This window comes from Anabrus simplex, chromosome 9 (assembly GCF_040414725.1).
Source record: "Anabrus simplex isolate iqAnaSimp1 chromosome 9, ASM4041472v1, whole genome shotgun sequence".
In the NCBI taxonomy this organism is placed as follows: domain Eukaryota; kingdom Metazoa; phylum Arthropoda; class Insecta; order Orthoptera; family Tettigoniidae; genus Anabrus; species Anabrus simplex.
In genome coordinates, this window is record NC_090273.1 from 151,863,226 (window position 1) to 151,879,689 (window position 16,464).

A 16,464-nucleotide genomic window follows, 5' to 3' on the forward strand; every position below is an offset into this window, starting at 1 on the left:
CCAAAGATCTTTAATGTTGTCCGGATCTATTGTCTCGGGCAGAATGTCATTCAGAGACCAGAGGTTAGAGAGCGGCGTGTTGGGAACGAACTTAAACATCAAAGAAGCTGGAGTAAATTTGTGTGATTCATGAACCGCCGAATTCAAAGCAAAAGCTAACCAATGCAGGGACGTGTCCCACCTGGAAGGATCTTCATGATGATAGGCAATGAGTGCGGACCTGAGATTACGGTTAACCCGTTCAGCCAGAGATGGTTGAGGGTAATAAGCAGAAGTAGTTACATGAGAGATGGACAAGTCAAAACAGAATTTACGAAATAAATTTGATGTGAACGCCTTAGCATTATCAGATACAATATATTGACACGGACCAAAAGAAGCAAAAATAGAATTTAAGCAAGTAATGGTTGACTGAGCGGTAGCCAGCTTAGTCGGAAATAACCAGGAAAATCTTGTAAAACCATCTACACACACAAAGATGAACTTGTTGGCATTGCCCTTTGACTGGGGGAAGGGTCCCACATAATCAATATACAGGCGTTCCATGGGGCGCGACGCTTGATGAGAAGACAAAAGGCCTACTTTAGTGGACATGGTGGGTTTACTGATCAAACAAGATTTACAAGCTTTTACGAGTTCCCGAATTTCACCGTCCATACCTTTCCATATGAACATTTCACGAATCTTTTCACGAGTTTTAAAGATTCCAAGATGCCCCCCCAATGGGGTCTCATGATAGTATTTGAAGATCATAGGTACAAGAACCGCTGGAACAACAACTTTCATCATCTTATCATGCCTCGAAGGGCAACATAGAACACCATTCCTCAGAACATAAGGGACGACATGTTCCCCAGAAGAAAGGGTTTCCATTATCGGACCCAGCGTCGGATCTTCACGTTGGTATTTCTCGATATCCCTAAAGAGCATGGGAGCATCTGTTAGGATGGCATTAACCTCGGATAGTATGGACTCGGAAGGTGATGAACTGTCGACCGGTTCATGGGTCTCGACCTCGTTTGAAAACATACGGCTGAGTCCATCAGCCACAACATTTTCGGTACCTCTGATATGCCTGACATCGAATTGGAAGGCGGAAATACGGATGGCCCAACGGGCTATACGACCAGTACGACGCGGTCTACCTAAGACCCAGCTTAAGGCTTGGTTATCTGTCTCCAGGTCGAATTTGACATGTTCCAGATAGAGACGGAACTTTTCTAAGGCGAATAAGACTGCCAACCCTTCGAGCTCATAGATGGAATACTTGGCTTCTTGAGCCGATAGAGTCCTAGATGCATAGGCGATGGGACGCCTCCCTAGTTCAGTCTCTTGAAGAATGACTGCAGCTACAGCTGACGACGACGCGTCCGTTTGGACGATGAATTTCTTCGAGAAATCAGGCATAGCAAGTACAGGGGCATTACAGAGAGCTAATTTAAGATCTTCGAAAGCGGCTTGTTGAGAAGGTCCCCACTCGAATTTGATGCCTTTCCTACGAAGAAGGTTTAAGGGCGCCGCTCTATTAGCGAAGTTAGGAATAAACTTCCTGAAGAAATTCACCATACCAATGAATCTAGCGATACCTTTGATGTCCTTAGGAGGTTTAAAATCACGGATGGCCTGTGTTCTAGAACGATCGACAGCTACCCCATCGGGTGACACAATATGCCCTAGGAATGACATAGAGGGCTTAGCAAAGGCAACCTTGGACAACTTGACAGTTAACCCAGCCTTACGAAGGCGATTCAGAACTTCTCGCAAATGATCTAGATGTTCTTCAAAGGTTTCGGAAAATACGACGACATCATCCAAGTAGTGATATAAGTACTCAAATTTGATGTCGGAAAAGACCCTATCTAGTAGCCTAGTGAGCACAGCTGCCCCCGTGGGGAGCCCGAAAGGCACGCGGTTGTATTCGTATAAGTTCCAGTCCGTGGCAAACGCTGTAAGATGTTTAGACTCTTCGGCAAGGGGAATTTGATTATAGGCCTGATTCAAGTCCAAGATGGTGAAGAACTTGGCCTTACGAAACCATGAAAAGCAAGAATGAAGGTCGGGAAGGGGCACAGATTGCAACACCACCTTCCGATTGAGAGCCCTGTAATCAATGACAGGCCTGAAGCCTCCTTGGGGTTTCGGGACTAGAAAAATAGGCGAAGAATACGCTGACTTAGAGGGCCTAATAATACCATCCTTCAACATCTGATCGATGATTTCTTTCAGAGCCTTCATTTTAGGTGGAGATAGCCTATACGGTGGAAAACGGACAGGAATCGAATCCGTGACCTCAATTTTGTATTCAATAAGGTCAGTAACACCAAGAGTATCAGAGAACACCTCGGGAAACGACTGACACAGTTTCCGAATACTATCAGCCTGCTCCTCAGGTAGATGTCTAAGGTCTAACAACATCTCATCCTGGGTAGGCGAAATAGATGAACATGATACAGAATTACACTTTAACAAGGGAATTCTACAATTGGACGCAAATTTGAATGTGCACGACCTACTCTGGAGATCGAGCACAAGACCAGTGTGAGAAATGAAGTCCGCTCCCAATATGATGGGGCAAGACAAACGATTGGCCACAAACAATTTGATCTTCCATGTAAATTTAAAAACCCGAATTTTGACATGTAAGGAACCTAGAATTTCTAATGGAGATGAATTAGCCGAAACATATTTGACAGGAGATGAGTCATAGTCAGGGAGTTTACAAACAGATTTCAATTTAGAATACCAATCAGCCGAAATAATGGAACAAACACTGCCTGAATCTAAGAGAGCTGTTATAGGCTCGTTATTTAACTCAATCTTAAGAAAAGGAACAGGTGCGGGGGTATCCGCCGCAATCCTAAGACACTCTTTAGGGCATTCAAAAGATGAATTTGAAGGCTGGTCGTTCTCTGCATTTACAACCTGTTTACTAGGGGCTAAGTCTCGGGAAGATGGATTAGTCGGCTCAGCCGACGCCACTAGTCACTTTTTATTATTGGAATAGCTGGAATTTGCACCAGAAGTTGAGCAGGAGGGGGTGCTATTTGAGTTTGGGCAATTCTTGGCGATATGTGAGAAGGCCCCACACTTAAAACAGCCTTGTGATGACCCTGCTCCATTCCTTGTCCCACTTGACTTGATCAGAGGACACTTATTCCGCAGATGGTCAGGCGACCCGCAAGCATAACATTTACGGGGATTGACTGGTCGGCGAGGTGGAGGCCGAGTGTTACTAAAGGAAGGCGGGGTTCTTTCGCGACACGCAAAGAATCGGCGTATCTAACTCCTTCCGCTGAGACGGCCAATGCTTCAAGTTCAGAGAAGGTTTGCGGACACGCCGCGAAACACAAATATGACCTGTAGGATGGCGAAATACCTTCTACAATAGCCTGCACAATCTGATCTTCAGGAAAGTGCAGAGCAAACACCCTAGTGTAGAATTTGATATCTTGAATGAAATCAGCCAAGTTTTCATCCAAGCGCTGTACACGGTAATAGTACTTCTGAATCAGGGAGGACCTGGCCCTAGCCGGGATGAAGTTAGCTAGCAAATGGGCATGGAAATCCTCAATAGATGATTGCTCGGCAATGGCTCTTACGATTTTATCAGAGAGAATACCAATAGCATACGGATAGATAATTTGCAAAATTTGACATGGCGAAAGAGAAAAAACAAGAGCATGATCCTGAAATTCCACTAGAAATCTTAAAAATGAAATTACATCACTGGTGGTGTTGACGGAAAACTTAGAGATACCTCTAAGCAACATTGCCAATGGATGAGGCAAGCTACTGAACCCAGGTGACATAGTCGTTAAAGGTTTCAATGGCAAAGAAGTTAATTCAGAGCGGATGTTACCCAATGACGCACGGCGTTCAGATTCGTTGTTCGATGGGGCAGAGATAGTTTGAGCAGCAACGGTTATCCTATTGACTTCTCCCTGAGGAGGCTCTTCCTCGTTACCTACATTCACCGTGGCGGGTTGATCAGTTTTGGGAGGAACTTCGCCGGTTAGCAATTGAGTGACCTTATTAGACAATTCAGAAATAATTTCAAGGAGCGTATTAGCGTCCTTCCTCTGAACGTCATTCACCTTTAGAGACAACAGATCATTAACTCTATTTGCAAAGTGATACAGCCTGCCTTGCACACGCTTAATTTGATTAGGAGACGGATCGTTTTCATCAAAAAAGCTGACTACAGATGCTAGCCCAGTAATATTCTCGACGATCGTGGAAAGAGAGTCATCAATTTCTTTCTCTCCCAAATTGGGGATGGAAATGGGCAAATCAAGGGACTCTCTAAGCTTGTTGGTGTCGATTGCAACCGTGCCTCCAGATTGCACATTTCTGATAGTTAACTCGTATATCAACTCCTCTTTGCGCAAGTAGTTAAGGAGGAGAACATCGCGAGGGCCGGGCATGATGACAGAACAATTTTGAAAAACTCAAAAAATTCCAGCAACTGAGAGAATTATTAGAGTTCGAATCAAAGCAATGTTTAGCCGTCAAAAGGGGCTAAATTGAGACCCATTCAACCACGCTCTGCTACCACTTGTTACGGAGATATCCGTGGTAGGTAGAGGTGAAAGAAGGTGCGGGTGTGAATGGGTTTCAAGCTACGAAATTAACGTGCAATGTAAAATTAATTTAAAATTTAACTAGGTTATATTTTCTTTTCAAAAACAAGAGATAACAATCATAACAGGTACAGAGTAGCAAAAAAGGAGGTACAATATTACTGGATTCGGGCTCAGTGCCCTTACTTCATAACTCTTGGGCAATCAGCCCCGCCTTACTCCAAAAAAAAAAATTAGCCAAGGGGCAGAAAACCCCATTCATGCCCAGGAGCACTGGCTCCAAACATTACACATAAAGCCTGCACGAGGCATACAGAAACAAATTTCAAAGAGCGATCCGCTCTCAAAATTGTAAGCCTATCACAAGGCCACACCAAACTCTACCTTCAAGCTGTCCTCTAAGGACGTATTCACAGGGGTAAAATACCCAACCTACGGAGGTCTATTACATGAAAAGAAGGTTGATTACATGACCTCTAAAATAACAATTTGAGAGGAGGCGAACTTGCACTCCTAATACACTTTGTTTTTAAAACCTAATCTGGCTCTGGGCCACTAACGCAAGGGCTAATCCCATACTACAGAGGTGACTTAGAGAAGAACACTTTACATTACATAAACGAAGAATAGTTTGAGAAAATAAGTTCACCTCAAAACAAATGTGAGTGGGAGCTCGAGAGGGTTAGCACTCTCTATCCCAATATGTAGCTTTACAAGAAAAAGATGAAAAGAGTAATTACATTTTAGGAAAAGGTTACATGATGGAAATGCTTCGAACCCGCCGCGAGTGTTAAACTGCCGACCTAGCAAGAAAAGAAGTTATTAATAGGCCATTACCTGGTGTTGAACGGCTGAAGAAGAAAGAGGCGCTTCCCGCCTCCTGCTATGTACTTAATACACTGAAAGATGGAACAGAAGTGGCCCGGAGACCCCAAAATCAGCAGTTTATATACTCTCGCGGAAGTTTCTAGGCGTTAGGGGAATGAAAACACCCGCCCACAATGTTTTTATTGGATAGGACCCGCAACAGATACCAGTTGGGGGAAGATACACCAGATTGGTCAGAAATTACTAAAAGAAATTCGGGATTGGATAAATCTAAAACAAGGGGAAAAAGAGGGGTATACAGCCAACTTAAACAATAACAGAAAGAAATTTAACAAGAAACAAACTTTTGAAATAAAAATTTCTCCAACAAAATAGTTCTTTGACTCCGCACTAGGGTGCGCTATTGTTGATCTTCAGTAGTGTCCTCTAGAAGAGAAAGTTCACACTTCTTACTTCAAGCGAAACAAAAACACATCAAAAGTGACACAGTTCAAAAACTCAAAATTTTCCACGTGGTGACATCTTCTGAGAAAGTAGAGAATTAATAGAATAGATAAAGTTCAACCTTCCTCCAGAAGAGGAGTTTCAACTGGCGCAACTTTTAAATAAACGGTGTAGAGGTGTACCGCCCGGTACAATTATTATTATTATTATGTTCTTATCGGCCAACAAAGAACCAAATTATTTCAGCTGTCTTCTCCGGGCTATGATCTTTGCCCAGTACTCCTTCATTCGTCGCCAGTGTTGCTCTTTCCTTTCCTCCGTCTACATCTTTCCCGTCTTCAACTTTGGCCTTTCTTGAAGACCTTGATTGTCTTTTAGTTTCCTCCTGAGTGGGTTGCGTTCTAAGTGATCCCCATCTCCTGTAGGTCGCTTTCCACCTCCTTGAACAAAGTTATCTTTAAAATATATAAAAATCTGGTTAGAGGATCGTTTGAGTTTCATTCTTTGCAAGTGGCAATAAAATGAAATTTTCCTTCTGCGCATGACATCGAAGATCTCTTCCAAATGAGTATAGAGCTCATGGCTATGCAGACGTCTATATTCATTTTTATCTTTAATAGCGACAAAAATTTTACGTAAGATTTTGTTTGTTTGTTTCTTTCTTTCTTTGTTTCTTTAATTTCTAATTTTTATATCAGGCCTCTGTTGTTCATAGCAAGAGACAGTCCAATAATGTTTGAGTTTTGTTCAAGGATATGGACTTTTTGTTGTAAACGTATTTGGTCGGCGCATAAGCTACACTGAAGAAAATTGAAATTGCAACACCCAGAACGTGTGGAGCTACGTTTCTGCAATTGAACATGCAGGACGAGTGTTCGGTTGTGATTCGATGATTACACTTTTAGGTCCCTCTGACCGCAAGTTTGGGCAACAATCAATACAGGATATGCCCACCACGAGCTGCAATACATTGATGAATTCGTCGAAGCATTGAGTCAATAAGGCCCTGGATCGTTTCCTGAGGAATTGTGGCCCATGCTTGCTGCACTACACGGGTCAGTTGTTCCAGAGTTGTGAGTGGCTGAGGACGGTTGGCCAGTTGTCGATCGATCATGTCCAACACATGCTCAATAGGACTGAGGTTCGGGGATCTAGCGGGCCATTCTAAGGTTGTGAGGTCGTGGAGAGCTTCTCTGGAGATGCGTGCAGTGTGAACCCGAGCATTGTCCTGCTGAAACATCCCATTACCAATGTTCGCCATTATAGGGACAACCACTGGATTGAGTACCCTATCAACGTACTATCGAGCAGTCATAGTGCCCTCACCAAGCACTAATTGTGATTTTACATTAAAGCCAATAGCTCCCCAGACCATAATGGTTGGTGTTGGCCCTGTGTGCCTCTCGACAATAAGATCTGGGCGGCCCCTCTCCCCGGTACGTCGGCGCACACGATTCCGGCGATCACTGCGGGCAAGACAGAAGCGCGATTCATCACTAAAGACCACCCTATGCCATTCGTCGACCCACCTCGATCTTTCTCGACACCAGGCCAGCCTTACACGTCGCTTTTGTGGGGTCAATGGAACACCTTCTGCAGGGACACGGGCTCGTAAGCCAGCTGCACGCAGGCGATTACCATCTGTTTGTTGTGTAACGTGGGGTGCCACAGCTGCTAGAATTTGCGCTGCTGTCGAATGGGGTTCCATCCGGGCCATCCGAATGATGCGGCGATCCTCTCTCACAGTTGTCTCTCACGCTGGGCCTGTGGATACCTTCATTTGACCACTGCTGCCATACACGTTGTACCGTAAGATGCCTGTCGGCCAACACGTGCAGCGACAGTCCTTAGCGATAATTCTGCCTCACACAGCCCAATTATCTGAACCCTCTCAAACGGCGACAGTTGTTGATAACCTGCTCTTCTCTGTCGTTGACGCATGTTCGACGGGGAACACTTCACTGCACAGACTGCAAGTCAACTACGCTACACCAGAGTCCGTATACTGGAGTTGATTCCTTCGCGTCCAATCACGTGGGGAGGCCTGTAGCAACAATCCAATGGGTCTGAAACTTTGATCGTTTACATACCTACCTGGCATCGTTCCATATCTTGAAAATCAACACAAACAACTAATGCCTTCGTGGTGTTGCAATTTCCATTTTCTTAAGGGGATTGGTACAGGAAACAAGCTTCAAAATTTGGATATTTTAAATAATTTTTATATCAACTTTTACTGTATGTACAATAACGAAACTTTCTAAATGAAGCATACTACATATTTACTATGCAAAGACATATCTAAGAATCGATTTTGGCATTATCAAACTCGCCAATTAATTATTCAAAATGGCGGCGCTTTGTGAGTCTGTGCTCACCGTTTCCTTTATAGCTGGGCCATTTATCAATATATTAGTGTTCTGCTTTTTTAAATGTACTGATTGAAGTTACAGCTACAAAACTGACCACTTCCAGAACTATATTTGCAAAATTAGTATTTTTAATTTCGTGTTACTTAAATATTACATATTTTGATCATTTTTCTTGCATGTAAATATATTTTTTCCAAACAAATATCAACCCTAGGCTCATGAATTTGGTCAGTTTTGTAGACACTATCAGTAAGATCATGAGAGAAAAGTGGCATTGTTATACACCCTATAATTTAGGAGTAACAAGGGAAATGGTTTTGAAAAATACAGTTTTGAGAAAATGAGCTGCAAAGTTATATGACGCCTGTAAAGACACAGCAGTCTTCCAGTCGCTGCTAAAATGCTCCTGGGGCATAAGATGTTCCCTCTAAATCAGACTTCTCAGCTTCATTTTCCAGTCTTAATCTTCTTCTGCTTTTTCTGACCTCTTTTGTGGGTTCTTGTACCCTTTCTTCAGCAGAATTTATACGCATCACGTCCTCTTGTAGCATTACACGTTCACAAAAGACACCAAGATTCATGCCCATTTTTTGCAGTACAGCCAACCTACTCTTCACTTCATCATTAAATGTCATAACTGCATCATTTGTGGCAATCTGCACAATTGTATTTCCACAGATTCCAGTTTTTGGGCACACTTTCCAAATCCGAGCATTGAGAGACTCATTAGCATTATGAGTATAACATCCGAAACACCTTTTCAACAGTTCATTAGAAACTAAATCCTTGAAAACAGGCTTAATCACATCCATAACAGCTGAAGGTAAGGTGATTTTGAGTTTGTACTCTTGAACTGTGCCTGCAGTGACAGCTCGCTGGTACGGGCACCAGGAATTATCTCCTTTTGGGCAGAAGTAATGGAGGGATTTTCATCAGATGAGGTTTTACGGTATCAGCTAGCCCAGACAGCAGTTCTCATATCATTTACTGATGTTGAATTACTTCTTCTGGCATTTCCACAGGAGGTCATCAGAGTATATATTGCAGAATCTGTCAGTCTGTTTTTTTCACACTGCAATTTGCCATCTAAATGTTTTTTTCCCCTGGAATTCTTTCTTAAGATTTCTCAATCGTTTGCCCATACGTTTCTGAACATGACCAACACATTCAGGTTTGGTGACTGATGCACTAGGACCATACGCTTGCATACCTGGCGCAGCTGTGAATGACTGTGTCACCATCACCAATATATGTTATGTACCGGACGCCATATGTTATCTCAGAACCTTCAGTTCTCTAAATACCCTATGCAATGTCTAACTTTTTAAGTCGTAACTCCTAAACTAATGCAGATATTTAAATATTTAGATATTTCACCAAAATGAACTAGAGGAGTGCAGTTAAACATTAAAAAATACTTTGAAAAATCAAAATTTTGAAGGTTGTTTACTGTACCGATCCCCTTAAGTGTATGTCCATTTTATCCATGCACGAAGCGAAAGCTTCTTTTTTCAGAGATGTTTGGTTCTGCCCACTCACCAAGGTATTTAAACCTATCTGCCATTTGATTGCCCCCTAATTTACTCTTAGCTCTCGTTGTGTTGGCTTGATATTAGTTCTCAATTGCGTTTTCTCCAAAGAGATCTGGAGGCCTGCTTTTATCCACCTGTGCCTTGAGGTGCTTTGTAACTATGTCTAAAGAATCAGATAAAATTTCCAGATCATTATTATTATAATTGTACCGGAGGTACACCCGCCCAGTGAATTTAAAACTAGAAAGCCATCTAGATTAGGAAATCTGAAACTCATTTTGGAAATAGTGCGAACGTTTCTCAACAGATTTCGCTACTATCAACTTATGTCGCGCCCTCTGGGGTGAAGATGAACTATTAAAATTCAAGATAAATTTTGTGTGTTAAGGTTTCCTAAACTGCAATGTTTAGTGTTTGTTTTTTGATGTTCAAAAGTTAACAACACTTCTATCTCTTCCCGCCAGCTTTAGGCGTTGGCCAATTATAAATTGTGTACATTTATTTATTTACCATTCAAAATTTTCTCATATTTATTAAATTAACCAATGAGAATTATGGGTGTATCAGGGCCTTGGCCCAGAGTATTCTGGAACATTCCTCACCGCTATAAAAGCCGAGGGCTGGTGAGCCATGTTGTCTTAGTGACCGCTCCAGTCTAGAGTGTGTTAGTAACGGAGGTAGGGGGAAAAGGCTCCCTCGTCCATCTTTGGGAGGTCCACCAGCTCAAGGTAATGGCAGTTTCGGCTTAACTATGTGATAGTCTTTGAAAGCTAGCTCAAGGGAAAGATTTTTAGTAATGTAACTTTTATTTTCTCAAATGTAAATTTCAAACAAATGGAAAGAACTTAACTGAAATCAGGGAATAGAGAGTGAGGTACCCTCTTGTATTCCCCATCAACTTGATTTTGAGGTGACTGTGATTTTGTAACCTTTAAAATCTATCTTGTAATTTCTGTAATTGAAATATTGTTCTCCATCTAGTCACCTCCATAGTATAGGCTTAGCCTCTGTTCCGTCGGGCATTAACCCCCAATTAGGGTTTTAAGCATTTCATGTAAATTTCAAGGAGCGCAAGTGAAGCCTCCTCACCACTTTGATTTTCGTCCATTAACTTTAACCCTTTGTTTTTGCCAAAGGCCAGGTAGAATGGGTACTCGTTACAGTTAACATCATTCATTTCATTTTTAGGCAATTCGATTCTAGATCAGTTAAGCCAGTGAATACTGCTTAATTTTGTTAAATGTAGGTTGTGTCTGGATAGGCCTGGAATTTATAAATTTCGAGAATATTCTACTAAAATGTGAATTTGTAGAGCAAACAAGCTCTTTCACTGATGTAAAAAAAATTGAGATCCGTCTCCTTGAATGTCGGTTGAATGGAACAGTAGTGCCCAAGTTAACATTTGTAATTATGTAGCTTCAAGCTCATATATTGTTATCTGATAATTCTAGACCTCTCTAAAAGTGTTATTGTGCCAGATTGTTATTTTCTTGGCAAGGTATACAGTTTTAAAACAAGGGAAAGGTCAAGAAAGGAAATAAAACTGCCAATTTTAAAATTTTTAAATCAATCTTTCGATTTTCATATATCCAGCCATTCATTCTCCCATCTTCTTTCATCTCTGTAAGCCACAATATTTCCGTAACAATTATTATTGTTAATATTATAATTTACGAAAGAGTTTGCGATTGAAAATTGGGTGTGTAGAAGTCAACTTTGTATTCTAGACATACTTGGTTCAAACTGTATTTGCAGGTTTCCCAATTTGACATAATTATGTCTTATGGCTAGGGGCCATCCGAAAATTTGGTTTATGCGACAAAATGTGTAATGGAAGTGATGTCGCATTAGTCGCTCCTTGGTCACCAAAAATACTGCGGCTAAAAGTTAAGTTCCTTTGACATAAAACTGCAGTTCTCCTTCAAATAACATTGTTATAGTTGTCTCCTATAATCAAATATTAAATAATTACCGGTATAAAATTAAATAGGGCGTAGGCGTCTGGAAGAGAAGAAGGAATCTCTATCCATCTCTGTGATATTATGTCAATTAATCGTTCGTTGTCAATACTTGACTTTCATTTATTGAAAGACGTATTCATAATAATTAGCTTTTCGCAAAGGGAAACGTTTCTTTCTCATTTTTCATTAGACGAATGCCGGGGCAGCACCTAAATTAAGGCCACGGTTGCGACCTTCGCGTCCTAAACTTTTCCCATCTCATTGTCAGCAAAATCCTATAACATGCATTAATATTTGACCTAAACCACTAACAGAAATATTGTAACGTGGAGGCGACTACGTGAGTGGTAGCGATTACTTCAGTATTGCAGTTGCGTCAATATGGGGTCTCGTTGTCGTTCTGCAGAACAGTTTCTAAAACTTTTGTTGAGTAGATTGTATCTTTCGTGACATAGAGCAACCGCGAACGAAGGATAGGAAGATGAGGATAAAACGGAGACAGGTCATGGTCAGTGTGGAAAGAGGAGGCAACGAAAATGGAGACGAGGATAAAGATGAAGAAACGAAACGATAGATGGGGCTGCTCATCAATCCCAGTTTTTCTCTATCCATTTCTGTCCAGACGCCGATGAGTTTGTTTCTGCTTCGCCGGGCTGAGTGGCTCAGACGGTTGAGGCGCTGGGCTTCTGACCCTAACTTGGCAGCTTCGATCGTGGCTCAGTCCGGTAGTATTTCAAGGTGTTAAAATACGTCAGCCTCATGTCGGTAGATTTACTTCATTTAAGATAACTCCTGTGGGACTAAATTCCGGTACCTTGGCGTCTCTGAAAGCAGCAAAAATAGTTAGTGGGACGTAAAGCCTATAACATTATTCTTATTATCATCATTATTGTACCGGTTGGTACACCCCGACCCCGCAAATTTAAATTGTGCGCCTAAAAAGTATCCCCTACAGGAGAAACTCTGAACTTTAAAATCTGTATTAAATCAAAGGTTTCTTGGAAGATGTCACTACTGTAAATTTTGAAGTGTTCTGAACTATGTCAATTTCGATTTGTGTTTGTTTGGTCCGTAGCAAGAAGTGTGGACATTCTTTTCTAGATGTCACTACATAAAAACTATAACTGTGCACCCTGGTGCGAAGTGAACGAACTGTTTTTGAAGAAATTTTGTATCCATAAGTTTGTTCTTTGTTAAATTTCTTTCTTTCATTTTTTGGGTTGGCAATATTGATCTCTGTTTCCGCCAGTTTTGAATTCAGCCAATCCTGAATTTTCTAAATTAATTTTCCACCAATCCTAGATTTCTTCTTCAGTTTTGACATGTAATCTTTAGCCGACCAATGAAAGGTAGTGGGCGGGACTGTTTTATTCACGAAAGGTCTCGAACTTTCCCCGAGCGCATAAAACTGCTGAGGTTCATGGCTCGTCGCCACTTCACCGACAACTTGCTTAGTGTGTGATTATGTAGCAGGGGGCGGGAAGCGCCTCTTTCTTCGGGAAGCAGTCCATCAACAAGGTAATGGCCTTTTAAGAACTTTATTTCTTGCTAGCTCAGCAGTTTTAACCCGCGGGGAAGGTTGGAATCCTTTTCAATGTAAACCTTACTATATTCATGTAAATTAACCTCAATTTGGGATAGAGAGTGCTTAACCCTCTCGAGCTCCCACTCATGTTGTTTTGAGGTGACTGCGTTTCCATAACCGGTTTTCTTTTCTTCTTAATGTAATAAATTATTCTTCTACGAGTCACCTCCCTAGTATGGGATTAGCCCCTGTATAGCTGGCCGAATGCCACCTAGGTTTTAAGAAGTTTCATGTAGGAGTGCAAGCTACGCCTCCAGTCAATTTGGTTTTTTGGGCCATTTATTTAACCCAAAGTTTTGTTTTCTTCATGTGAAGGCCCTGTAGGTTGGGTACAAGATACCCTTGTTTCTCTGTATGTGTGCCTTGAGGGCAGTTAGGAGTGAAGTTTGTTGTGGCCTTTGATAGGCTTGTAAAATTGAGAGCTGGACTGCTCTTTCCAAATTTGATCTGTGCGTGCCTCTAGGAGGCTTGACATTCTAATTAGGGGCAGTTGCTCCTTGGTATGAAGGGGTTTTCTGCCCTTTGGTAATTTGTGGTTGTGAGCTGAGGGCTCAGGAATGTAAAACGGGGCTCGAAGCCCAAGTCCTGTAATGAACCGTAATTTGTAATTTCTTAATTTGTTGATCTGCTACTTGGTAATCTGTTATTTGTTGATTTCGAAAAGAAAATTTAACCTTTGTTAAAGTTTTAAACTAACTTTAATTTTGTAGTTGAGACCTATTCCAGCCCGCACCTTTTTTCACCTCTGCTTTCCACGGATAACACCGTAACAATTATTATTATCATATTTCTGCTTCCCGGATTCATCAGCAGAGCGCGATCAACATTTATTAAGGGACCATATTGGTTGATCAGGCCTTTGTTGGCAGGATGTAGTGTTTACGGTGCACTGTTTCTTCTGGTACGGGCTAGAATAAAATTGTTACTTTCATTGACCTGTCTCAGTCTTATTCTTGGCTTTGACAATATGAAAGTGGCTGAGCTAAGAGTGACGCTAGTAATGCCATTCATTATGCAGCCATTCCCTGCCATGAAAGGTGTGAAAATGTCGCTCATGGGGTCGGTTGGTGCACGCATTTCAGTGGGCTTGGCAGACTGATTTGCAAAATAGCAACTTCTGGCTCCGTGAGGAAAAATATGGGGAACTACATCATTCCTCTTTTCCCTAGTACGCCTCTTCAGTGACACCTAGGCCATCTATGACAGCTAATGGTCAACCTGTTGAGGATCCAATCAGCCTTCGGGATGAATACCCAACATACATACATACATACATACACACACACATTGGTTGATCTGCAGCCTTAATGTGGGGAGTGAAGGATGTGGAAACAGATGGATAAAACGGGCATTGATATTACACAAAAATTGATTGATTGATTGATTGATTGATTGATTGATTGATTGATTGATTGATTGATTGATTGATTGATTGATTGATTGATTGATTGATTGATTGATTGATTGATTGATTGATTGATTGATTGATTGATTGATTTCTGGCCTACGAATAGTTCTTTGTAGTTGACATCCATGGGTGAGCTACGCACCCCGGTGTTGGCACGTAGCCCACACCTGTCAATTAAGGCTATGACGTCTACTCAGCGCACTTACCATCTCCATCTGGCGGACGAAGCAGCATCAGCAGCACCATTGGCGGAGAGGTTTGGTATTGAATTCAGGGTTTGGCACGCCATCTAGTGATTATAAATTGTATACCAACAAGTCTTCTTCCATGTCGGCCAACATCGTGATGATGAAATTTTTTTCCACCAACCGGATTCGAAAGGGCCAACCACGATGTCAGATGTTAAAGACTTCATGTCTTAACGATTACGGCCACAAGACGAACTGGTAAAATACTAGTAACCTATGACAAACACAAAACGAAGAAATGAATACAAGAGCTGGAAAGTTCATATTATAGAAAGTTACAAATATTCAATTCAATTTCCGGTACAGTGCGTTGATATCACATAGTTTTGAAATGCTTCTATCGAAGTGACACAAAGTCACCGCTTTTTCTGGGATAATATTTGAAGCCGTCTTTTTTCAGTTTCGACTGAGTTAATTTACAACTGTTAGACTCCTCAGTCTGCTGAAACTAACTTTGAATAAATAATTGTATAAAACACCTGAAAGAGAAAATTTGTGATAATAATATTACAGTTGTTCCTTTTGCGGGTATAATACGAAACTAAATATATATAATTCTTCCATAGGGCGGAATAAAGATTTGAGTGAACCGATGGCCCTCTGATAAAGACTTAGTTTTCGCCTGACAAGCGCTACACGCGATGTGTGTATCTCATTCTCCGCGCGGAGATGAAGACGGATTGAGGTGTCGAAGCTCTCCTTATAACGCTGATGTATCACCTGGAGCACGCCCATTCTTTCCTCCTCAGTAACCTGTGTGATAGACATTTCTACAGAGTAAAAGTCTGTCTCATCGCATCCCAGCGTGTAATTGTTGATAAGGCAAGCTGCAGTCAGTGAGAGCAGCTCGATTGCGGTAACAAGTAGTTCTGTGAATATTTAGTCCGTCAATTTTTACTTCACATAAAATTAAAGTAAATAAATCTGATAGGTACACGAGACGTTCACACTGTAGTCTATGCAGCAGGAATATTGAGCCTGAGGAGGCTACAACCCGCTCTACAGAAGTGACAACACAGGTGTCCTTGCACTGGAACAGCTAGGAGTTAGGCCGGCAACTTGTCCGTCCATTCTGTTAAGTGGGTATGCATACCTTCCAGATATTCTAAATTGCATTACGAACGGCCTTTCGCCCCCGCCAAATAATTTATATAGCCGTCTCTTTGGCTAAATTATGACCATAGTGGCCTTCGATTCAGACAGCCACGGATTCGATTGCTGACCGCGACAGTAATTTTATCCGCGTCTCGCTATCTGTTCCGTCTCAAGAGTTGCATGTTTATCTTGGTCGTATTAACTTACATAAAAGCACTTCACACTACTGAAATACGCAGTAATGAGTACATCCCTTCACAATGGATTGGTGTGTGGAAGGGTTTCGGACCGTTAAACTGGGCTAAATACATACACGTAATTGTGAAAAAACTATAAAATATAATATGGCATGATGCTGATTGGACCTGCTTCACTCCATTCTTCTGCTTCTTTTCTTAGACCACTATTCGA

The 16,464-nt window shown here is 41.6% G+C and overlaps 1 protein-coding gene across 1 annotated transcript in view; it reads left to right on the forward strand.

The window, feature by feature from the left end:
- Positions 1–16,464, forward strand: part of LOC136880915 (uncharacterized) — a 293,114-nt gene that overhangs the window by 9,368 nt on the left and 267,282 nt on the right. Inside the window, exon 3 of the mRNA XM_068229178.1 lies at positions 9,090–9,280. Within this exon, the coding sequence (XP_068085279.1) occupies positions 9,090–9,280 (191 nt within the window). The remainder of the gene's footprint in view (positions 1–9,089; positions 9,281–16,464) is intronic.